Raw genomic sequence first — 26,668 nt, 5'->3', positions numbered from 1 at the left:
ATTACTAGACTCGGGTAAGTCATTTGAACCTTGGCGTTCTCATCTATTAGACTGCACCAGTAGACCTGTCTACCAACATCACTGCTAATCGCCTAACATCCACCAGGTCCTGAGCTAGGTGTTGGGGCAAACAAAGATAAATAACACCTTTCAGGTAGGCAAGGAAAACATAACCAAGTAGTTCCAGAAGCCACTGAATGGAGGATAGAGAACAAATTAGGAGGCAAAATTTATAAGACTTAAGGACATCTGGATATGGGATGGGGAGCTTGTGAAAATCAAATAAAATTTTAAACACCCCCCCCATTTCTTTACAGAAATATACCCCCAAAAAATATACTAAAAATAAGGCTAAGTTTAATTTCTGCCTAGAACAGTCAGTCATATTATATGCTTTCTCCTCTTCTGTGTTTATATGCATTTTAAAAAGAGGAACAGAGAAAAAGAAGAGTCAGTTTAGTCATGCCAATACCTCTCCAGAAAGATAACCGTTAATAACTTAGTTCTAGCACTGGCTCCACAGGAAGGATGCAATGTTAGAGATGTTGCCATTTCTATTTCCATTTTCTTCCCCTCTAATTCACCAACCATAATGGTTGAAACCAGATGGGCCCAGAGTATCAGAACTACACAAGATGTTTATAATCCTTTCCAAGTGCAATACAATCAATTTCAATAAGAGAGAAAATAGAATGCTTAAAATATACCCTAAATCTCATCTGGAAAAGTTTTTGCCAGTTCCCCTAACATTCATACATATCACCCCCACCTTCTTTAAAGTCCATTTTCTATTTGTTCTGCAAGTTTATAAGTCACTCAGCAATGTAGGAGTGAGTGGGTGCCAGTGCTGAAATCATGAAGCAAGGAAGGGTTATAAAGAGTACTCTATTAATGAATGCGATTGTCAGTGAAATAAATCAAGGATGAGCTGCTGGTCTTGGGTGAGAGGCCCTAAATGGTTATCCCATATAAGCCAACTGCAGAATGCTGGTCACTGCAGTGGAGTCAGCCAGGCTGTGTGAATCCTATTGGACATTCTTGTTAGTTTTCGTTTGGCAGCAAAGAAGCTGTGATTGTCACTCAGCAATGTTAATTGAGTCCGTACAATGCACAGTGCCCAGTGGTTAAGCACTTTGGGGTTATATAAAAGAAATCCTCACTTGAAAAATAAGAAGTTTGAACTAAATGAACTCACTAATATACTCTGATTCTATTAAATGTAAGATATGGTCCCTGTCAGGAGACAAGACTATTTTAACTTCACTGAAAATAAATCTATTTCCGACAAAATTAGCTGGGAACAATCTGAAGAGAAAAGACGATCTAAATCTTATAAGAGATGAACAAAAGATTAAGTTAGACTTTTCAATCCTGTCAACAGGTCAGTGTCTCAACAAGTATCTACCTTAATAGATACTTAGGCCATGGCAGCTGAGATTCTCTTCACCCAAGATTCTGAGATGTAGAAAAGAGACAGTAAATAAAAAATTCCATACAGTTTTTGTCCGCCCAGCATTTCCTGACCATTAGGGAAACACTCTCTTTTCACTCTCAAATCAAGTGGTTTGGCTAGGCTTGATTTCAACCCCGAACTCCAAAGATGGCACCTGACTCAGCCTGGCCAATCAAATGATATATCCTCTGAGCACCATGACTGGCTCCAGGATGGGCCAGTCATGGTGCTCAGGTTAGGGGACAGCCATGGAATGGCTAACCCAACAAAATCCCCCAATCCTCTTCTTCCTTGTTGACCTTCATTATATGGGATGGGAAAATACTCATTTTTTTTCAGCCTGTCTTGCATCTGGAAGGCTACATGTTACACAATTCTGAACAATGACATACATGCAGAAGTTTAGCAGGCAGGCTTCTGGGGAAACTTTTGCTAGTGCTCCCTTTGTCCTCCATTTTATGGCTTTGAATGTGAACAAGCTACAGCCATTTTGTAACCATGAGGCAATGAGAGAGTATGAAGTCAACATTCTAAAGACGGCAGAGCAGAAAGAAAGAAAAAAACTAGATTCTTGATGACATAATTGAGCTGCTATATCAGACTTGATATGAAGAAGAAATGAATCCTATTTCTTTACTGTAAACAAGATTTTCTATTACTTATAACCAAACACATTCCTAAATGAATCAGAGAACATCCAAATATTTTTTTCTGGATTTATTTGGGAAAGCTCTTTCCTGAATGATTTACTAATAGTACGTGGGCCTGGACTACTGGTTCCATTTTTGCAAACAGATGGAAAAAAGCCTATCTGAAAATGAAGCCAACACACAGGAAAACAGAACAAAGAGGGTCAGATTCCTGGCACAGAACATCACTCGATTACCTGAATCCAGCAGGGCCTGAAGTCAGTTGTAGCTCAAGACTTTTTAGTTATATAACTAGTAAGTTTCCTATTTTTGCTTAAGTCAGTTTTTAACTGATTTTCACTGGAAAGTGTACTATTACACCACAGGGAAGTATGTATATTAATCGATCAACACAAGTAAATTAATTTGAGGCAGTAATCTGTGACTTTAAGAAGACAGCTAATTAGGTTCTCCTGTACATGTATATAGTTTTCAAAAAGTCTCAACAAACCAATAGCACATATTTCTGTTTGTACAAATATATGTAAATAGGTGCACAGAAAAATTTGTCAAAAAGATATTCTCAAATTAATTCAGAGGAGACTGGGATGGTGTGGGGGATAGCTAAGGATGACTAACTCAGTAAAAATTTTATTTTACATGTACTCACATATTATTTGCATATAAACAAATGAAATAATAATAATTTTAAAAAACCCTGCTGAAGGTATATGTACCAGGCAGTGACTAGCTAAGAACAGAGGTTTTAGAATTAGAGAAATTTAGTTTTGAGATCTGGCTTATGGCCTTAAGCATATTATTTAACCTCAGTAATCCTCTATCTTCTATCTGTGAAAAGGAACAATAAATGGTACATTATAGTGTTGTGAGGATTTAATATATTAATTAAGGTAAACATCTTTTCATTCTTGGGATAAACTCCCCTTGATTATAATACATTATTAAAAAAAAAAATCATAAGCTTTATCTATTATTTTAGAGTGATAACTTTGTTAATATTTATTAAGTATTTAGAATGCCAGGCACTACTTTATGCTTTCCTTGCACCCACTATCTCTTTATTAATATAATAATTTAATGAGGTTGGAACTATTTTTATTCCCATTTTACAGGTGAATAAACGGAGGCACACAAAGATTAAGTAATTTGCCAAAGGTCACAAAGTGAATTACTGGTAGAGTTGGGGTACATATTCGGTCTGTCTGAAAACTGCAGTGTACAAGTCCTGGGATATCATTCAACATGTGCAATGTGATGAGCCTGAGACTGACACCACAGCCTGCATTCTTAATCACTATAGTCCAGAAAAACATAAACAGAGTATACGTTCAGTATACTGAGCTAAGCACTATGCCCTTTGCAGAACAGTCATGATGTATAGAACTACATAAGCTATATTGTATATATTGGATTGGGGACCAAATTAATCTTTTAAAGTTAAAAAAAATCCAAGTGGCTACATACCAAATATACTTGTGTGTGGGTGTGTATGTGTCTTCCAATCTCAGCTTTAAATAGCTGTAACATGAATGGAGATACCTTCAAGCAGCTGCTAACAGGCTAACTAGAGACATCTAAGATATGCATCATGGGGTAAGAGAAGGAGTAGGAAGGGAAAAGGCAGAATCTGACTAATGGCTGCCTTAAAGAGCTTCAAGAGTCTGTTAACCTTGTTAACGTCTCTTGAGAGCAGTGGTGGTACGAAGATCGACTTGCAAATGTAGATAAAAAATTGAATTTCCATACTGGGGGAAAAATGCAACCAAGTATTGTGCTAAGTTCATTTACATTCAATTATATATGGCAGGTATAACTTACTCTATACAAATCTACCTGGGCTGGTGTTCAAAGACCATGAACACCTGCCTAAAGAGACCATTGCCAGAATGGGTTAAAAGCCATCTAAAGATAAGACTTGAAAGTCGGTGCAAAGCATATCTACCCTTTGAGCAGAAATGGTCCCCTAATTAATTTTCACTCTGTCAGTCTTCTCTTCAAAATCAAAATATCAAAAATCAAAATATTCAAGACTAGCCAGAGCTAACCCTACCTTTTACTATGATGCTCTCTTAAGGCCATCACTAAACTTAGTGATAAGCAAAATGTTAAGCTCTAAGAAGCATTACTATTAAGAGACCCATTCATGGAAAAAATGTATTAAGAAAGAATTCTGTTAAACATCTTAATCTATTTAACTAGTTAAATAAATATGTAACTTAAAATTTTCCTTTCTTCCTCCCTTTGTTTTAGACAATAATGATAGTTACTAGTTCGGGCTGGTTTTAGAAGATAAACGCACTGTACCTATTGCCCTTTATGCCAGTGAAAATGGATGCTCTGGAGTCATACTAGAATCACAGAGAGGAAAAGGCAAGGCCTTGCTTGACCAAACATCTGGCTGGAAAGCTGAAAGAAGGAGTGTCAAACTCGGTCTATCGTTTGGTCAATTGGATCAATCAGAACTTCTAATGATCACTCAGATCATCTAAATACCCAACTTAAAAGAAACCATGGGAAAGCTGGGGACAATTACCTGCCAAGCTTCCTGTTTCAGTTTGTTTCTAAGAAAAGTATTCTCCTTAGTCATTCTTCACATCATTAAGCTGTTTTGTCCAAAGGAGATTAGGAAAGTGTTTCTAAAAAATGCTGCTAAATCAACAGAGTAGAGAGAAAGACCATCTTGTCTTTCTCAAAAGTGAGTTGGCTGGTTCCAAGTAATAATGATCAATGCAAATCTGACAATCTCTCTTCATACTTTTCTAACAACATTCACATTTGATTCCATGTTAGTGGCAAAAGTGCAAGAGGAACAGCTTCACATTCTTTGCTGAAATAAAAGATACCAGGTCTTTTGGCTCAGTATTTAATATATATGTACTAGGTTAGGGCATCGAGGTTAAAGCTCCACCCCCAGTAACTTTTCCTAGACACATCAAAAAAGCAGGAGACAAAAAGCCAGGGGTCATTTATTAGCAGGGCTACAAAAATATTTACTTTTTCCTATAGCATTGGGAATTACCATATTTTATTTGATTTGACAAATATTTAATATTTTCTTACTTATGGCCATGACATACGAAATAAATAAAACTTACAAGTAACATTTTTGTTTAAGAATTCTTACTTCTTTATTCTGTTGGAAGGGAAATCTCATCCAAACAGATGGTTACCAAATACAGATACCCTCCTTCTTCTTTTACCTGTTTATGAGGACCCCTGAGTATGTGTGCCTTAGCGCCTTCACAAGCCGTCCTCATTGCTTCCAGTGATGGTGTGCCCAAGAGATCCGTGATCAAATCCAACTACAAAGAAACGTGAAGTACAGATGGATAGATAACAAGCTCACGTAAACAACTTTTCATTAGAGATGAGGACCAAATTTGGCGGAAGTAAACCTTAAGGCAATTTCCAGATTAACCGATAGGATCCCCTATTTTCACTTTTTGGACTATTAAAAAAACCAGAAAAATAATCATTAGGAACCTATGTGATAGAAATATAGAAAATATGTTTTTAGCAAGCATGGCATTCTAAGGCTATAATAATTTAGAAGTTGGCATCTACCCGCCCTGTGTCTTGATACCATAGCATCTATGATCCTTACAGAGGTGAACTGCTCTTCTGCTGATGGCTAATGACTATTACTTTCAAACAGTTAATGAATAGATTCTGATGCTTTCACATGGATTCAGGCTCATCAAGGAGCTAATCCACAAATCAGGCAGCTGTGATTTAGTAAATACTCAGAACATTCACAGCTGAAATTAAGGCTAAGCTATCAATGTTTGGGCCAGTTACACACCCTTTACATTCTAGTTATGCTAGAAATCTCTCACACTGGCAGAAAACTGTGGTACTTAGAATCTAACAATGACACTGTATAAGGCCACATTTAGTTAGCTGGGTACAATAAAAGAGACCAATAAAAACGGTCTTCTCACAAACAAGTCTTTCTAAGTACCAAACTACCTTAACAATTTTCTGTAGTGCTACTATTGTTTTAACCTCATAACCTAATTAGCAGTAACATATCATTCGAATTCCTCCAGAATGGAAAATTTTTTACCTAGAGAATATTTCTTTTCCTGGTGCCAGGGATGCCAAATATAAAGCACTATTTTCTGCACTTATCTAAACCGTGGGGGTAACCATCAGTGTCAAAGACCTCCAGGAAAATGGAGGTATCTAAGTAGCTTGTTCTCCACAGAAGTAAAGACCTCTATACAAAGCTTTTTGGGAAAAGTGCATTGGTGATACTTTCGGACTTCTGAAAACTACACTAAAGGCAGAAGGAAATGACTGGCTCATGAAAACAAATGGAAACATTCAGAATGTTGTTTAAAATGAATCAGATCCATGAATGAGAAACATTTTTATAAAGTGTGCTGGTACCAAAGTACCTAGGATATTTATTTCTCAAAGATACAAAGAAAATGCTACAGAAAATAACCAATTCCATTTAGAAGTTATTCTTTTTTCCATCTTATTTATTTTATTTTTTATTTTTATTTTTAACTTAAATTTATTGGTACTTTTTCCCATTTTATATCTTGATTTCTCACCCCCAAATACACTAATGGTAGATTCGAGTTTCCCTCAGAGGCTACGTCAGACTAGGAAACTCAAGACCTATGTATTTCTCTAGAATATGAGGTATCTGAATATCATTCCAGTTGCTTCACACTTTCCTTTATATGTTCTTTTCAGCAGCAACCCAAGGTCATTGTTTAATATATAGGATTTGAACAACCCCTTAAATTTAACTTAAGCTTTTTTGTATAGCAGCTTTTTATGTCCAGGTATGATAGCCATATAAGTAACTCTGCGAAACTCTACAGAAATTGAACAGTAAAGTGGATACTGTCAGTAGTACCCAACATTAGGTAATATATTATTTTTATCACTAGGATCAATGTTTAAGATGTAAACTTAAAAAATAGATTTTGCATGTGTAGTAGAGAAATACATTTAAATGTTGATTATAACATATAGTTTCTAATGTATCAGTTAACAATTCTTTGTAGAAAGAGCATTAAAGAAATGATTCCATTTTTGTTCAAGTGCCTGAATTATTTATAAAGATACATGGTAGTTAAGGTGATCTTTTAAAATGTGATCAATAAAATCTTAACACTCTCTTGCTCAAAACTTTCTTATAGCTTTCCATCACACTTTGGAGAGAATAAAATCCAAAGTCCTTATCAGGCTGACATGGTCCGGCTCTCTCTCTCTGATCTTGTCTTCTACATGCTCTTCCTTGATTATGCCATCCCTCCAACATGCCACACTTGTTCCTGCCTCAAAGGCTTTATATTGGTTGTCCCTTTTCCCAGAATACTCTTTTCTAGTATCTTGCTCCCTCATTTCACTTGGGTCACTCTTCAAATGTTATCCCTTCAGAGTATCCCTTAGGACTGTTCTGCTCCACAATCATTCTCTATCCTTAACCTGATAGACCTGATCATTACTTGGGATTATATTTATTTGTATGCTTATTTATTTTGTTTCATGTGAAAGTCTCACGAAGACAAGAACTCTGTCCTATTTACTGCTCAATCCCTAGCATCCTGGCACACCACCACCATCATAATTGCTAACATTTACTGAGTGCTTACTATGTGTCAGGCCTTATTTTCAGCTTTACTACTTTGTTTAATCTGCATAACAATCTTCAGAACAGTTTAGCATGCCCAAGAGTTAATAGATAGTAAATGGCAGAGCTAGGATTTGAACCCACCAATTTCACGCTACAGCCTGAACTTATCATTGTTACATTATTCTCATGCAAATGATATTGTTAAAATTTATTGATAAAAAACACTTAGAAATTATCCCAAGAAAATGTGTAGTAATGAATTAGCAATAAAGGCAGACAACGAAAGTATCATGAATGGTTTATTAAAGCTACATTTTAATCAGCTTTTGATGTTCTCTGCCATATTTAAATATTTTAGCCCAATAATAAAGGTTAAAAATGTTCAAGATTAAATAATAATAAAGGTTTCTAAATGTTCAAGTTTAAAGAAACCAGCACTCAAAATTTATATTCTAAGCACAAACTATAAGTACATTAAGTCACCAAACATTTTCAAGTCAGACCCATTCAGTTAGAAAGAATAGAGGCCTTCTAACAATTGAAGATTATAACCTGTGCAAATTGTTACAGCAGAGTCTGCTGCTATGCATCAGTGCATGTAATAAAGTCACATCCTTTAATAGGCTTGTAAGTTATAAAATGAATCTCTCTCTGAATGGAATTGAAAGCATCTAAAGCCTAAAGTGGTATCATACCTGCTGAATGGGACTCTGTGCCTGAAACAGTATTCTTCGTCCTAGTAGTTCTGCAAAGATACATCCAACAGACCAGATGTCAATAGCATTGCTGTAATGACGGCTTCCCATCAGGATTTCTGGAGCCCGATAATACTGAGTTACAACTTCCTGAGTCATATGACGAGATTCATCTAATTCTTCCACTCTGGCCAATCCAAAATCACAAATCTAAATAGAAAAGATTATCATCATATTGTCAAACAGACAAATGGAAAAGTAAAACAAAACAACAACAAATTAAAATCTTGATAGACCTCTGAACTCTGAAAACTTTTCAATGGTACAAGTAAAGAATATTTGTGTTAATATATAAGTTGATCTTATTTAGATGGGAGGGAAAAGTCTCAAACTTTCATATTTCTATATAAAATGATGTCTATTAAAAATATGCTTCTTATCTTTAATGTTTTCAATTACTAAGCCCCCCCCCCGCAAAAAAAAGCTGAATGTATATTTCTAGGTTTTAAAAAACCAAGCTATCTATTTTCAAGGATGGCTTATCGAGAAAGATATTATTTAAAAAAAAAAAAAAAAAAGGCATATCCTGAAGGTGTCCTGAGTTATGTTCACCATTTTTATGGAATATATATAATAAAATTTCTTTAAAACTATGGGTTTCAAACTGAGTCCTGCTAAATCCAGTTGTGAGGAAGTACTTCAGGAGTTCCATAAACACTGTACCTCAACTTCACATGTATTTAAACGCTAATCACACTCAAATGTATAAATACGTCAAAATGTAGCATACTGTAGAATGCCAGTGCTACTAGGTTCATTCATTTCTTCATGCCATAAATATTTAATTGAGTGCTTCTATGTTTTAGATAGTATGCTATAACCTGGAAAGACTGGTTAATTTATATTCAGACCTAGAAATAAATCTTTCCTTGCTATTTCTGTTTAACTGAAAAGTATGCTGAGGTTGCAAGGTGAGCTGTTAGTAAACAGCCACAGTGCTGTCACCACCAACTTTTGTTCGTTTTCAGGAATTAAAATTTTCTTGATACCGGGCAACCACACACACACTAGGAACACTGAAAACGAGATAATGGAGTGATGGCTATCTAAGCTCCAGTAATCTAAGTGATTAACTTTATGAGTCACTATTATAAGTGACAAAATAATACTTTTTATCTGTTTTCTAAGTTGAGGTCCCAGCATAGATTTTACTTGAAAAAAAGGGCCTGGAAGCTTAAAAAAAAAAAAAAAAAAGAAATTGCTTTAAAGAAAACAAACTTTACTCCTAATTTTTGGCAATCTTCTCTTTCTGTCTTCAATTTACTTTGTCTGGTCAATTCAAATGAATTCATGTTTGTATGCAGAGATATTCAAATCCTTCCAAAGGCTAGAGTTCAATAAAACATATTTTATTCTCTATTACTCGGCCATAAATTTTTAAGATATCTTTTAGAACAAAGCAAAAGCAAAGGAAAGAACTTACATGCACTTTCCTATATCTTTTTTGTATTTATATATATTTAAAAAAACCAAACCACCCACCCAACAAAAAATGTTTTCTGTTATCAAGCAAGTCCTTTGTTAAAAATATCAGTCTGATCTGGAAGACGAGCAAAACCCAAAGAAAAAAGCTTATGTGATAAGATAACCAAAAGGATATTGAGACTTCCAGCAACATTATCCATTTTGTGCATTACAGGAAACAAAATATATTCATAATATGAAAAGATACTAATTTAAAAATATACTAATTTAAAAGAAATATTTTATCATAATTATTTTCGTTGAATTTGCACTTGAGAAGAGAGTATTAGTGTTGTAGCCAGGCACTCTGGTTTTTAAAAGTAGGCTACTAGGACAAGTCAAAGCAGAGCAAAATTTCAATTTATTCTGGTCTGTGTGTTGTTTATTCATAAATGACATTTTTCTTTACTCATTCATGTAGCCAGAGGTTACAATACCATAACAGACTATTGGGAAAATGGACTTCAAGCAATTAATGGCATCAAGCATGACAAGTTCTACATAAAATACTCTGTGAAGTTCTCCAACCAAAATCCAAAATCAGAAGAAACTGGCTTAAATTGTCATAAAACTGATTTGGTTTCAATAAGACAAAAAATTCTTGGCTATAGGATTTTAAATTAAAAATTTTTTTTTTTTTTTTAAATTAAAATGGGTTATGGGGATAGGTTGCAGCTCTCTTTAAAAAGGTGACAAGGGAGGAAGAGAATGAACTGAATGACCTATAGAAGGAATATTCAGTGGATTCTGGGGACAATTAATCTCTCTGTGGAAACAAAAGAATGAATTACAATATGAGTTGTTTTCAGGTAAAATATGAAATACAGGTTTTTAATCTTTCTAGAGTTAAAACAGAAACAAAGTTCTTGAAGGCTATATGAAGGGAGAATTTTTATTCAAGAGCAGCATAACATGCCAATTTTTAAAGAACATTGACCCACAGTTTAAAAAAAGTATTTAAAATAAAAACTGAAATTCACTTATATATTTGGTTTTAATGTTTAGTTTAATTGACAACAAGCTAAGCAATAATGACAACCTGGATTACTTTTATTTTTAATTATGAAATTAATTTATTTTTAAATTATACTTGACATACAATACTATATTAGTTTCAGATATACAACATAGTGATTTGTTGTATATCTATGTATCTATGAAGTGATTAACACAAGTCTAATAATCTGCTACCACTGTGCAAGTTATCACATTAGTGACTATATTTCCTATGCTATACATTAGATTTATCTCCATGATTTATTTTATAACTAGAAGTCTGTACCTTTTAATACTTTCACCTTTTCTACCTGTCCCCCATTGACTACTTTTAAAGTAGAAACCATTTAAAAGTTTTCGTTTTTAAGCTATATCAGTCAAAAACGTTAAGATTTTACATTTACTGCAGACTGAAACACCATATAATACTGTAGCCACTCATAAAATAAGTGGAATTTTAATTTTCTCAAACAGCGATAACACAACTCTAGGAAAGCCCTTACCTCTAAATTCTATGATGGGGAAAAACATGGTAGACCTCTCACTATTTAGAACTTCTGCTAATACATATCGCTATTAGAGGTGATAAAATCCACATATGTGGATTTTACTATTTGTGAATTACTCTGACAAAAGACAATGGGGTGGGGATGGTACTGGAAAAAGTAAAATTAAAACTGATGGCTTGAGATTTTGGGGCTACTAACTATAATTAATCCTGTAAGTAATTCCCCTTCAGAGGAATAACTGAAGACTGGCTACTATATATTGTGGAAATATATTTGACCCTTTTCTGGTTTAGTATTTTACTTTTAAATGTTTCCACTTCCCTACTTTGCTATCTCAGTCAAACAGCATACAGATATGTTAGCTGTACAAAAAGTCTTCTTAAAAGCCATATTTCATTCCCATATAAATAGAAGCTTACTCATCTTTTGATATTTCCTCTGATATACACTTCCTTTAATAATAGAACAATCTGAAAAGAAATTGCCTTCTCTATTCTTGTTTCTAGTCACACTGCAATTCCAATTTCAGTGCTTCCAAAACATATGAAAAATATCATGAAGAAACCATAAGTCAATACTACAAATTAGTTACTATGGTCATGACTAGTGATATTGCTAGAGAAAACTGAGTTCTTTAATTTTTGATAAAGTGATAAAAATAAATTTAACTATTTCTTTCAAAAAAAAATATTGTTCTTAAACCTGCTTGACATTCTGATTTTTTTTCTTAGATATTTAAACTGAAAAGCTACCTTTAGAACACAGTTGCTGTTCACAAGGAGATTCCCTGGCTTAATGTCTCGATGTAAAATGCCAGCTGAATGGAGATATTTCAAACCTGAAATAACAAAAAGATTTAATTGCAGATATTTAATTCCTTTTACTCAACCAATGATTTAGGGAAAACCACAGAAACAGAGAATACAGGATTTAAAATTGTTCCCTAAATAACTGCATAATAAACATTATTAAAAGTTTGACTTAGTTTTACTCTATTTTGCTAAAGTATCATCAAAAGTTTACACAATCTAGAGATAATTTCTCTAATTCAAAAGATTAATTACATTTAAGTATAGAAAAGCTTTTCAGGCAATGGAGGTAAGGCTGACCATACCAATATCCAGTGGCTATTGTAGCTCTGCTACTGATACTTTCAACCTGTGATTCTGAGCCTGCTCCAACGAAACAGTTCCCATTAGCCAATAGGAGTCTTTCTCAGGACAGCTATTCAATGAGTGACAAAATTCAGAAACCTGCCCAGGTTTCTTCGTAGTATTCTCCACCACTGAGAATCAAGAGGGTAATTAATTACTTTAAAAATATTTTTGACATCTTAAAAGACTGGAGGCTTTAGCACTGTTAGAAAGATAAAGGTCCAGCCTCAAGGTGTTTTCTGAAAAAAATATGGCAAACCACATTTTTCACAAGTGTAAAAAAAGATCCAATATCCACTATGAAAGGTGAACTTTATAATGTGTACATGTTTTAATCCTTTTGACAGATGCTTTTCAATCTTTATAAAGAATGTTTTAATTCTGTGAATTTAACGGGGGGCGGTAGTATTTTACTAGGTCAGAAAGCTATTTCAGTTTTAAATAATTCTTCATTTGTAATAGCAAAACTCTGAAGGACACACCCAATGGTCAGAAAAAACTCTAACAATATCTGCCCAAATTGTTTCTTTATCAAGTCAATGATCTTTAATGAGCCAGACTGGAGGACTATTTAGTTGGCTATTTCTATCAGTCTCCTCCATGTTGTGGTTTTAAGAGTCATTTTGTTTTTCTAGAGTTGGACTCAGGTATGCCAGTAAACACTCTGACCAGGTGCACCTACTGCTGGCTTGAAGAATGGATGACATCCATAAGGAACACAGTTACTTTTCAATAATGTGGTCTCCTACTAAACCATCACTGCTTAACAAACCATCCTGCTTATTTATCTCTGCAAATTAACCCACCCAAATGCCTAATGAATGAGACAGGGCTTTGTATTCCATCACTGAAAATAAGAACCGTATGGCTACTCTTAAAAACCTCTTATTTAACATCAAGTATAAAAATGGTCAAAAGAAAAAAGTCTTTAGGGACAAAGAAAGCATTGAAAGGTCAGATTAAAGTTCAAATGAAAAGCAAAGCAAAACATTTCATTTATACAGTGACACTACCTTTTTCTTCATAATAAAGTCTTACCTCGCAAAATTTGATAAAGAAAAACTTTGACATGATCTGAGCTGAGTGGTTGAGGAGAGACGATAATTTTATGTAGGTCACTCTGCATCAATTCTGTGACAACATATCTTGAGGTATAAAGTTAAGGAAAGTTCAGAAATTCAGCTCCCAATGCCCTCAAAGTAGGTACCAGATCTAAAGAATAACTTCCATTCTTAAGGCTGGAAAAAGCTTATGAAAAGAAAGCTTCTAGCCAGTATAATAGAGGTGAGAATCCAGCCCTTAGAAGATAAAACATTGCCTAAAACATTAAATAATTTACTGTTTAAAAGTTAGCAGTAGTAAACAACCAAGTGACTTCTCCATACTCAGCATTATAAAAGAGACAAATAAGGGTAGACATTTTAAATGACAGCCAGGCCAGGAAAAGTATGAAGACCAAACAGTCTCAGGGTCTAGTAAGACATCCTGGAAGTGTCCTTTGAATACAAATGAGAGGGTTGGTGGTCTCACTCTAGGCCACCATTGCACCAATTACAACCTACCTATTAATTGTAGTTTTGTTACTTTATAAAGTATGGTACTCCTAAAATGTGTAAAATGGTTTGTTCAAATCCAAGTCTCTATAGTATTAACAATTCTTTTATTACTTAACTATTTACAGATTTATACCCTTACTAAATTTTAAGCTTCTTATGCTTTGTACTCTGTTATATTCTCAGAGTTTTGCTCAATCAACACATGGCAGACAATCAAAGGCTGGGGCCTGGGGAGAAATGAAGATATGAAATTCAGAACTCTTGCAATGGTAATGTCTTTTGCCATATCGAGGAGAGATTCATGTCTTACCCCGCCCACACTTAAGAATTCATTAAGTCTGAGTGAGTTTTACGATTTAAATAGTCATACGTTGCTTAACGATGGGGATACTTTCTGAAAAACACATCAGGCGATTCCGTCATTGTGCGAACATCAGAGTGCACTTACACAAACTTAGATGGTGTAGCCTATTGTTCCTAGGTTACAGACCTGCACAGCATATTACTGTACTGAATACTGTGGGCAAACGTAACACAATGGTAAGCATTTGTGTATCCACACATAGAAAAGGCATAGTAAAAATATGGTATAAAAGATTAAAAATGGTACACCTACATAGGGCACTTACTATGGCTGGAGCCTGCAGGACTGGGAGTCGCTCTGCATGAATCAATGACTGAGTGGTGAGTCAATGTGAAGGCCTAAGACATCACTGTACACTAAAGCTACACTGCATTTATAAAAACATTTTTCTTTCTTCAGTAATTAACCTTAGCTGTTTTTTTACTTTATAAACTTAAAAATTTTAAAAACTTTTCAACTCTTTCGCAATAACTTAGCTTAAAACACAAACATACTGTACAGCTGTACAAAAAATTTCTTCTTTATATCCTTATTTGACAATTTTTTTATTTTTAAAAAACTTTTTGTCAACAACTAAGACACACACACAGTAGCTTAGGCCTACACTGGGTCAGGATCATAAATATCACTGTCTTCTACCTCTGTATCTTGTCCCAGTGGCAATGACACAAATAGAGTTGTCATCGCCTATAACAATGCCTTCTTCTAAAATACCTCTTGAAGGACCCGCTTGAGGCTCTTCTTGAGGAAGTGTCACTCTTTTCAGAAATATGTCTATGGTGGTTTGCTTGGTTGCCTTTTTCCATCATAGATTTGCTTGTAAGTGAATAATGTACCATGAACACTCTTCTCTACTACTGTGTTTTGGCAAGTAATTTTCCTCCATGATCAGCTTATCCAGAGTTTCCAAAAAATTCTTCAGCTGCCTTCACATCAGCACTTGCAGATTCATGAATCACTTTCACATTATGTAATGAATAATGATTCTTTAATCATTTAAACCACTCAGAGTTAGCAATAAATTCAACATCACAAACTTTTTGCTTTGGTTGTGATCGTCATGGTGCTTAGAGGGATGTGTTTCTGTGTTTGGTTTTTAATCCAGCTCATTAGAAGTTTCTCCATGTCTGATATAGGCCCTTCTTGAATTTTGTTAACCTCATCGCCTTCAATGAAGCAGATCCTTTAACAGCTTCCGTCACTTTGTTCTTGTTCCTCAAGATCATAGTAGCTATGGTGGAATGGGATATGTTTGACTGATGAGCAATACCCATCACTGATGTTTTACTTTCATAATCTTAATCACTTATAATTTCATTTCCTGGTCAATCGCTTGACATGGACTCTTACTAGCAACATAAGCAGTGGATTTGATAAGCTTAGGGGCCACGATAAAACAACACAAGATTAAATCAAGCACAAGGGAAAATGATGCAATCAAAAGATGTTAGTAGACACAGGATGTATGAGGCTGCTGTTAGCATAACACAGCATTCTGTTTTACAACAAATATAATCAATCCTCTAGCTCTAATGACCAGTTTACTAGAAATATGAGAAATAAAAAACCAAAAGACACCATGAAAAAGCAATCAGCCAAACACATGATGTTGATCATTCTTGGAAAAATCTAACAAATCAATGAAAAAAGAAAACGTGCGAAAGGAAGAAAAGGTAGGAATGAATGTTTGGAATAAGAGAGTCTGAAGAGACATAATAACCAAATGCAAGCTATGAACTTCATTTAAAGCCGGATTCAAATTGATTAAAAAAGAACTTTGATAGCAAAGAACTATCTAATTTTATTAGGTGTGATAACATGATGGTTATGTTTTTAAGGTCCTTATCAGATAAAAACGCATATTTAAGTTATAGGTAAAATAATGTGATACTTGGAATCTACTTTAAAATACTCCAGTACAGTCTACGGCCATGCTACCCTGAAGAAGCCCAATCCCGTCTGATCTCAGAAGCTAAGCAAGGTTGGGCTTGGTTAGTATTTGGATGGGAGACCACCTAGGAAGACCAGGTGCTGGAGGGGTAAAAAATAAAAAAAATAAGGGATTGTAAGCTGACAAGGTCCTTGCAATCTGTGAGGTCAACCAAGGGTTGCCTCACCCAAAATAAAAAATAAAAATAAACAAATAAAATACTCCAGTCTACCTTACCCTCTCTTCTCAATAAAAAGGGATTGAGGAAAAGAGACTGGCAAAATGATTAATAATTGTTGAAGCTGGGTATCGGGTTGTGGTAGTTATTATACTATTGTGTATTTCTGAAAATTTCCAAAATAGTTTAAAAAACACCCTTCATTGTAGAAAACTAGGGAAATGCAAAGAAGCCACAGAATATAAAAACTACCCAGAATCCTTCCTTTTTGAACTAACCTATAACAACTTCATGAAAATGTTGTGTACATACATATATGTATACTTAAAATAGGGATTATATACACACAGCTTTGCTGCCTGTTTTCTTAATTAAATATAAGCATTATACTATTATTAAATATTCTAGTAAAGCAAAATTTTTATGACTATATAATGTTCCAATGTATGGATATATTACAATTCGTTTGATCAATCTGTCATTGTTGAATATCCAAGTTATTTCAATTTTTAAAAACTATTTAAAATAATCCTGAGATAAACATTATATATTTATATGGCTTTATGTGAATCTGATAATTTCCTGATATATTCCTTGAAGGAGAATTATGGTGTCAAAATAGACCATATTATATATTCATATTATATATTTTTATTTAAAATATCTTCTGAACATCTTTCCATGGTATACGATTCTTTTACATTATTTTAAGTGTTTATGTCATTTTATATAATATGTCAAGGCTTAAGCAATCCCCTATCACTGAACATTTAGGTTATTACTGTTTGTAATGTAGCTCTGTGGAAGGACTTAGAGCTTTATAGTTGTTTCATGAGGGTTCCTCAATTATGCTGATCCTCTCTCTTGGGCTAATCCATTTCTCCAGAAAACCACCTTCCAAACTGCTGTCTTAGAAGGCACAGGTCAGGCTGCCAGGGTTCTATATGAGTAGGGGAAGGGACCAAAGTCACCACAGTTAGCTCATGCTGTCTCCAAGGAATAAAGCTTTAATCTTCTGCAGGACAGGAGATCTGAACATCTTATTACTTCTTACACAGGCTTACCTGTCTCCCTACTTTGAGATGCTTAATGTGTTCCATTCTTGAGCTATTCTGATGTTCTATAGCATGAACCAACCCGTTTCTGTGTTCTCACTACTGTCAGCATACATTTCTGCCTCTTTTAGTTTTTAACTCTTTAATCACATTTTAGGGGCACTGCAGGAAAGACTGGCAGTGAAGATTTGTGTTCTATTAACTGTTTTCATGTTGAAAATTGTTTACATGTTTATTGGCCACATATATGTGTATGAGAGAAAAAAAAGAAGAGACAGAGAAAGGCTGTTCTTGTCCTTTGCTCAATTTTCTATTGGGGTGATAATTTTTAAGAGTGCTTTACATATTAAGGTTATTAATCCTTGTGTACATAATGAAAGAAAATTTCCCACTAGGAAATCTTAAAGGATAAAGAGACAGGAAAAACTTCTATTTGTACTATTAAACCTTAATCAGAAGTATCAATATTTTTGAGTTCGTTCCAGAAATCTCAAGGGACAAAAACAAAGAAACATTAACAGGAAAAAAAAACAAACAAAAGAAAAACAGAAAAACTCTGCAACTGCCATCACTATATTAAGTGTTGTTAACGAGAAGTTTTACTCAGGAAAAAAAATTCCTAAACAGAGTATGAAGTACTTTTCTATATAGGATGTCAGCCATATCTGCTGAGTTTATTGACAATTTTTTGTTCCTGCCAGGATTGAAAAGTTCTTTGCTGGACGTGTATGTAAAGCAGGTTATATTCTATTCTGTCTCCCAAATCTACAAAGCTGGCAGCCAAGTTGTGACGCCAGAATTCCTGTTAGTAGCGACAGTTGGTATGCATGTAAGCAGCAGAGAGAAAACACCTAATTTTTCAAGTTATCAAGTTGAATTCATACTGAGGGTACTTGACAAATCTTGTTTTGATTTACAAAAGGTACAAACTGTTACAAAAGCCAAAAACAGAGAATAAGTAAGAAATAAATGTCATATGCTTTCTTCTAACAGTGACTACACTTTCAAAGAAAGGGGAAAAGGGAAACATTGGCTGGAAATGGTCCTGTTCTAACCAGATATTTTACAGATAATTATTCATTTCAGAAAAATATTCTTACATTTCATTTAGCATTACAAAACATGTATTTCTAGATCAGGGTGTTGTTGAGCCTAAACCTATTAGATTTGAGTTGATAATACCGGACTATATTTGACCAACAAAAATAATTTCAGATGTTTCAACCTAATACAGAGCAAAGTATTACCAGATTTCAAAAATTCAAAAAGCAAGGTGTTTGAAATGGCTAGCGAACAGTTCAAATGGTAACATCAATTCTTCTACACTAAGATCACATACATATGTGCTTAATTTTTCTCTTGAAATAATTTATTTCTCAAAATATAAACCAGCAGGTAGTCCCACAAATGACTAGATCACCACATTATTGTCCTCAGGATTTGTGAACTTGCAAAATTTTTCATTCAATTTCTTGTTATAATATTTAAAAAAGAAGAGTTTAAGAGTGCTACTTTTATATCTCTGCTTCTTAAGATAACAGGCTGGGTTAAAAAAGAATGGAGGTCAGTTAATAAACTCTTAATTTAACCTGAAAGTTCAGGGCAAAACCACAAAAAGCCCTGGTCCACTTTTACCATTTTGTTTACCTTTTTTGCAGAGATGCTTTCCCTTCCTCTAGTATCTTTTAAACATAAAAGACTTAACCATTTTAAATGTATGATTTGTACAAAGAAAAATCCACAGAGATTTTTTTGTTACGCTTTAGTTTAGCAAAGTAAATTCTTCAGGGGAAATACCTTTTTCACTCCACAAGTAAAGCAGTTTTTCTTTACAGAAAACAAGCCAACAACCAACCAGGCTGACCTTTTACAAATTAACTTCTCCGAAAAATACAATTCCTGAATTTGAAGATTTAACAATATAGGTGTAGAAATTGAGAAGCAACACATACCACTTTATGATAAGGTTTCCAGTTTGCTCTAGTATAAATTCTCTAAAGTCTCAATCCCCAGCATATCTCCCAGATGTCTCAACCAGTTGCCATGCCAACTAAAGCAGCTTAAATTAAATGAGGGCCTGAAAAGGCACCTGCATCACTCCAGGTCTGTTGCACATTAAATAAAGCTCTCTTGACAGGGACTCAGAGGTGCCATTAACTTGAACAGCAGCTATCTGATTATTGTTTCTGAGTAATCTAATGAGGGTCTCTAAACAAGAGGAAAAACTGGGTGCTCTTTCTCTCTCCCAGTCCTTCTAAATAGGACAGCCTCTCCAACAGCTGGTGCACCCACTGGGTCAATGACTTTGCTATGGCCTTTTAAGTTACCACTGGGTAAAGATAAAATATAGAACCAAAGTTAGAGCTTTCAGGAGACTATTAACAGATTAACCATTTTCCCCTATTAAAACTTGTCATTAAAAACATGATCATAAAAAACACACTGTGCATGGTATGCCAACCTCAGAGTGCTTTAAACAACTCTGCTATAAAATAAATTACTGTTGATTGCAGCAATTAGTTAAGTAGCTCCATGAAATACGGATTTCAAAAAGTACTGATTTGCTTCAGAAAAATGAATGATGCAAATTAACAATTAGAAATGTATAAGGGGTGGGGCATGGCAGCTCTGATGCCTCAGGTGCCTAAGAGAAACAAGTGTTACCATGTTGTTTTAAAGAGTTAATTTTTGGGGGGATGTTGGTGGTAATATTGACGTTATAGAAGCTTCTTTACTACAGTGTCGAAAATAGTCCTTTTGCATTCTCAAATATTATTAATCCCTGGAGAAAATCACTTAATAGAAACACAAACTCAGGGTAGAGAAGTTATTACCCAAGGTCATATTTCCAGTCTGTAAAAAACCAGGACTACCTTAGGTTTCCTGACTCCGAGTCCAGTGCTCTCTACCTCACCAAGCTGCTTCCCACAGAAGCTTGCCTAGCATTCCCATTTCTTAACAAATATCACCACAGTATACAGATTGAAATAAAAAAAGCTGAATTACTTTTAATTATGTGCTATGAGGAGAAGAAAAGGAGAAAGGAAGCTAACTTTTTGTTGAAGATACTATGTGCCACTTTCTATGTCACCTCATTTAATCCTCATAATACCTAATTTATTAACTCTCCGAGGCTGGGAGAAGTTAAACTGCTGACACAGAGCTTGGATTCTAACCTAGGTGGTAAAGATTCTGAGGCCTGACCTTTTTCATAAAATGTGCCTCACTTTGTTTACTATTAAACGAGAAAAATGAAATTCATGAGACTTGACATTACTTTCACGTTGCAAAAACTAGGTTTCGAGGAAAAATCAGAAATTTAATACTTCATTAGTTGATGCAGCTTTTAGAATCTCTCCTTAGCCATGTGTTTTCAAATGGAAAGTCACTCTCTTCATTCTTCAACAAATATTCTCAACAGTATAGCATGTGCAAGACACTGTTCTAGGTACTGGAAATGCAGTGGTATACAAGACCGTCACTGCCCTCACTGAGTTTATAGCCTAACAAGGGAGATGAACAATTAAACAGGCAATTACAATACAGATGCTCAAAGATTACAATGTTATGATTGTTAATCTCACAAAGCCCCTTAGACATTACTTTGGAACAGAATATGCCAGATTTGCCATCAGATAGCCAATAAAAATAAAAGCAAGAAAGAAGTACAATCAGGAGATATTTTTCAAAGAGATAAATCTCTAAATTATTAGAATTGCTAAATTCCAGTGACTACAGAGATTTAAACCTTTAAACATGTAAAAAAAAAAAAATCAAGATTTCTTCAGCTCCTACTGAATTTCTAAATTACATGCACATTCTAATTGGCAATTTAGCTATATCTGTAAAAACACAAACATATTTGGTTTCCAAAAATGGTTCACCTTAACGTTTTTTAAAAAACACATGAGAAATAATAATAAAAGCAATTAACATTTATTAAGTTCTCACTATGAGTCAGGCACTTTCTAAATGCTTTATGTGAATTATCTCAATGAAACCTCACAACATAGGTGGCAGGTTATTCTAAAGAACTAATTATTCTGAGTTTTAGTCTTTTCTTTTGGAAGGAACTGAATCCGAAGACATCTGAAGTAATTGCCCAAATCCACGCAAGTACTCTTCTTCATTTCTTCTAGTACCTAAATGGTAGGTCTTCATTCCATCACTCCTAGACCATACATAACCTCAAATAACAAATAATTTCACAGTTTGCTGAAGAATTATCCTAGTTTGCTGAAAAGCATTTTGAGTCTACTTTGTACCACTTTTAACATAGTCACCTCCTTTAACACTCATAACAACTTGGGACTATTCCCAAGTTGTAACTAGACTGAGGGTGAAGAAATGTCAGGTTGACAGGCCAAATAATATTCCTTTTGCCAACAGCTGAAAAATAATACAAAGGTTAAAAAAATCATAAAGGCAAGTTTTCCTACCTCATACTCTCTTTCTATCTCCTGAGCATTAACTTTTTTTAAGTCTTATTCCTTTCACCCTTCTTTAGTCAAATTACAAAGCTAAAATTGACAAACATTTTCTTGTACCTATGAATCATATATTCCCCACTATTTTTTTTAATGCATGAGGAAAACTTAAACAATTAGAATATGTGTGTATATAATAGGAACCCCTGGGTAACTTTTTGTGTGTAGTGGGATAGAGTGGTAGGCTAGTAGCCCTCACCATTAAAAAAAAAAAAAAAAAAGAGTCTGAACTAGAGATTGCTGGAAATATAGGACGGGCCTTCGGTGGGAGATCTAAGTTGAAAATATAAGTTTGGGAATCATTACTTATGGCAATAAATAAATAACAATCTCTACTTTCTACTAAATGAAATCTGCCACAGATGGAATATTAATTTTGGTTTTGGTTATAATCTTTTCTTTGCATAAGATTTTCTTTATTAAAAAATTTTTTTCCATTTCTTTCCTTCTTTTATTTTGAAAATCTGGATACTGAAATTATGGAAGCATGTCACCATTAATGAGTTAGAAATTCAACCTTGATGACATGACATTCTTTAGAATAAGGCACACCAATATTCATTCTGTACACTAATGCATACCAGAGTTGTTAAGTGTACAGTGTCCAAATATAATATGCAGGACACCCTGCTAGACTCCCACAAAGGTTGCTTAAGAAGAAAATGTGTTCATGGAGGACAGAGTTTAAAACAGGAAAAAACAAAAATAAGGAATTTTCTGGGGATCAAAGAAATGAGGTGGGAATGTATTAGATATACCAGGAAGGCAGAGAAAAGAGACAGATGTTTAGAATTAAGAAGTTCTGTACAATTTTCTTTGATGCAAAAAGGATTATGGGCAAGAAAACTAGGAAACTAATCTAGAGCCTGGCAACACACAACTCAATGGTGAGCCTCCCCTGACCTCGTGCTCCAATTAAAACAAATCTGTACTACAACCAATATTTGTTTAATCTACCTCTACGATGCTGTACCTATTTTGGGAAGTAATTTAAGAATGCATGATAATCAGCCTCATGCCAGAAAGCCTAACTACTCCAACTGTCAAAGGTAATTCTGCAGAAAAAGCTACACAATCATTGCAGAAACAAATGCTGACACCAAATTCTGACCTTCAATTATGTGTAAGATGATTGAGTCCTTTTCTGTTTTTAGGATATTCATGATTACTCAAGCAGTCTCAGTGGCTGTAGGACTGGTGCCAACAGCATTTTTGTTTAACCATCATCATTAGCACCAATAAATACTGACTGGGCACCAAATGGGTGTAGAGAGCATGCTAACTCACTGACAACCCAGAGGAAAAAGATGGATGCATGCAAGGCAACATTCAAAAGATTATAAAAAGATCGAGACTGATATGTAAAAATCAAATACAAAAAACAAAGAAGCAAAATGATTTTAACAAACACGGCCATAGAAACTTGACAGAAAAACAGCTGGTATTGTGAGTTTTCTATATGTTAGGCATCCAACTTTAAACTTTTTTAGCCTCATCTATTCCTAATTACTCTAAGAAATAAGTCCGATTATGATTCTCATTATACAAATAAGCAGAGATTTAGAGTGGTGAATGAACTAGACAAAGGTCACAGCTAGTATTCAGCAGAGTTGGCACTAGATCTCAGCCTTTGTTCCTAACTTGTGCTCTGTCTTTCAAAAGATGAACTAAACCTCAGCAAAGAGGGAAATGAAATAATTCTACTTCAGAAGAGAGAAGGCCAGGAAGCTGATTTTTAAAGTGAGGAGTTAAAAAGGATTTACACAGTAGGAGGCAATGTAGTGTAGGTTTTGGAATCAAAGACCAGGTTAGAATCTTACTCTTCCACTTACTAACTTGATAACATTAGGCAAGTTAGATGTTATATGTGAATTACATATAAATGCCAGGCACATGGTAAATAGGGATTACACAGTAGCTGCTATCATCATTATCATCATCATGGGAGGAAGAAAGGGTACTGAATTTATTAAATATCAATATGCCAGGCATTGTGCCAAATGTCTTACATACGTTAATTCATTTATTCCTTGCAATAGTCCTTTGAGAAAAAATATTATATCCATTTATCATTGAGGAAACTGAAGCTCAGGGAAGAACATCAAATAACTTTTTCAAGATCAAAAAGCTAGTACGTGGCAGGGGGTGGGGAGTGGTTATCAGGATTTGAACTCAGGGCTGCCCAATATCAGAGTCCATGACTTACCAAAATGACTGTGTTCTTATTTCTTCCTAGCATTTCCATTCCCCCCGCAAGAAAAAGCCAAAAGAATAGAAGTATAAAAGAAACACAAAACAGGTGACCAATTTAAAAAGCTCTTTTAAGTTACTGATCTTAAAAGGAAAGATTAGGCAATCTTAAAAGGATATCATTGCTGAAGAGGAAAAATTTATTCACTTATTGAGGTCTCATGAGGTTTTTTGTTTGTTTGTTTTTGCACCACACAACAGTATGTCCATGATAGTCATACTCCTTCATATGAGGACAAAAATATTTTCTTAGACCAAGATAAGTTTTCTACAGGGCATATATTACTTTTGAGAGAGACATAGATTGGTTTTGGATAGACTGAAAACTCAAGGGAGCAATTAAAAGCCCTAATATCTGTGAGGTCTCTGAAAACCTCCACAAAGGGGATCCCTGATTTTGGTAAGGAGCTTCTAGTAACCTGGAGTCTTGAGCCCAAGGTGGCAAAAATTAGCTATCAGATTGGTATCCCATAACTGATTAGTATTCTATATTTCTAAAACAACAAAAACACATACATAAAACAAAACTTTGTTTGGCTCACGCATATTTCCTTTGGAAAAATGCCACTTTGACCTAATCCTATTTTCTACCATCTGGCTCTCTTGCTACCTCTAAGTGAGGTACCAGTAAGAGGAAAAGATTATCAATTAAACACATAATTATTAAACCCATCACCAATTGTACAATTCAGTGCTCTAAATTAACACTTAATAATACTCATATATGTGCAGAGAACTGATATAAGCAATATATATGTAAGTTGTACTCTGGCTACAATACAGATTTGTGCTAGTGTGCTATAGGTCTATTAAGTTCCCTGCTCTCAAATAAATTGAGTTGGTAGCAGGAGACTCAGCTGGTCTATGAAGTGGCTAAAAGCCCCAGCGCTTCCCCAAATCCTCCAATTAAGGCAGGTCTAATATATTTAGTGGCTTCTGAAACCTCTGGGTCTCCACATAACACATGCCTGCTGGTGTCTACCAACTTTAAAAAAATAAAGCCTGAACAGTGGACTTTAACAAAAGATCAAATAAATAGTCCTATGAGCGTTCCTAAACTCTCACACCTGAATTAAATATGTCTGGAGGCTAGTAATCAGAAGGTTAACCAGAAGGTTAAGCAATTCAGGAGAATGATAATGGACTTATAAGGCTTTTCAGCAGCTCAAATTAGGTGTGGCTTTGTTGTTATTCAGTACTACCTTCTAATAATTGGGAGGCCTGATAGCATTTCATTCCCACCAGCTGGGACATTTTAGAGATATTTATTTTTAAGAGGTGAAAAGACTTGAATTTAAGCTTTAGATTTTGGCTTCACCTGGAACACAGGTGTTTCAGAGAGCTGGTGTGAATAAGTTGTTCCAGCTATGTACAGTGGCTCTCTACAAAGCAGGGGGGAAAAATCCAACTGTGAGCTGGGAACTTTAAAACAACTTCAGGCTTTGCTAATACACTAAGGCCTAGGTAATCTTTATGTGGCCAGGAAGGGACTACTACTAGGGGATGTGACTACCACTGTAGAGCATAACGGGGAGTGGTTCTTACAATGGCAGGCTGAAGGAGGAAATATGTCATATCTTTCTCATTAATAAGAAAGGATTGGTAAAGGTAATGAAAAAAGCAGTAAGAAAGATAATGTGGATGCAGTCTGGAGAAAGGCTTGGAGGTGCTAGGTGAGATGTACATGAAATATTTTCTGGGAAGAAGGGACCAGGTTAAGGGAATATGAGGTAGTGAGGTTAACAACCCATTCCCCATTAATAGTTTACATCTTGTTTAAAAAATCTCTATAAACAGGCTAGGTTTGTTACTGATAGGCCATTATGAAAGTCCATTTCTTTGTGAGTACTTGCTAATGCCATCTGTTGGTAGTGGGCTTGACACACTTTGTTTTCACTAGAAAGTTCATAGAAGTTCCTATTGTCTTTCTGGGTCACTAAGTTCTATCTCTGTCTATTTTTCCATTCCAGTTTAATTCTCAAGATAACTCTATGAGATAGATACGATTATTATTCACCAGGAAATTGAGGCACAAAGAGGTTAAGTAACTTGCCCAAGATCACACAGGTAGTCTAAGAGGGAAAGATGGGATTCGAATTTAGACTCCATGTTCTTTGCCACTACAACATAGTTTCTTTCTCTTTCCTCAAGCTAGCAGAATATGCTGGCTCGGTAGGCCCTGAAACAATCATAAGGATTTTGAAATAAACAGAGGACGAGGATCTTGTTCCTGTTTCATGTGATAGTAAGTCACTAAGTTCAAGACTGCTG

General features: G+C 34.8%; 1 protein-coding gene and 1 pseudogene across 3 annotated transcripts in view; one reads left to right on the top strand and one right to left on the bottom strand.

Annotated features, from left to right (window-relative positions):
* NLK (nemo like kinase) overlaps positions 1 to 26,668 on the bottom strand; it is a 131,027-nt gene that overhangs the window by 12,074 nt on the left and 92,285 nt on the right. For all 3 annotated transcript variants that reach the window (XR_003043914.1, XR_001518064.2, XM_006924989.3), the window contains exons 4-7: positions 13,616 to 13,722; positions 12,176 to 12,261; positions 8,395 to 8,604; positions 5,304 to 5,405 (exon numbers count right to left, since the gene is read on the bottom strand). Coding sequence is in view for 1 of the 3 variants with exons in the window: in XM_006924989.3 (XP_006925051.2) it covers positions 5,304 to 5,405; positions 8,395 to 8,604; positions 12,176 to 12,261; positions 13,616 to 13,722 (505 nt within the window). In the remaining 2 variants the exon portion in view is untranslated. The remainder of the gene's footprint in view (positions 1 to 5,303; positions 5,406 to 8,394; positions 8,605 to 12,175; positions 12,262 to 13,615; positions 13,723 to 26,668) is intronic.
* Positions 16,419 to 16,537, top strand: LOC112473383 (annotated as a pseudogene).

The sequence above is a fragment of the Pteropus alecto genome, unplaced genomic scaffold (assembly GCF_000325575.1).
Source record: "Pteropus alecto unplaced genomic scaffold, ASM32557v1 scaffold98, whole genome shotgun sequence".
In the NCBI taxonomy this organism is placed as follows: Eukaryota; Metazoa; Chordata; class Mammalia; order Chiroptera; family Pteropodidae; genus Pteropus; species Pteropus alecto.
This window is presented reverse-complemented; position numbering and strand designations above follow the sequence as displayed.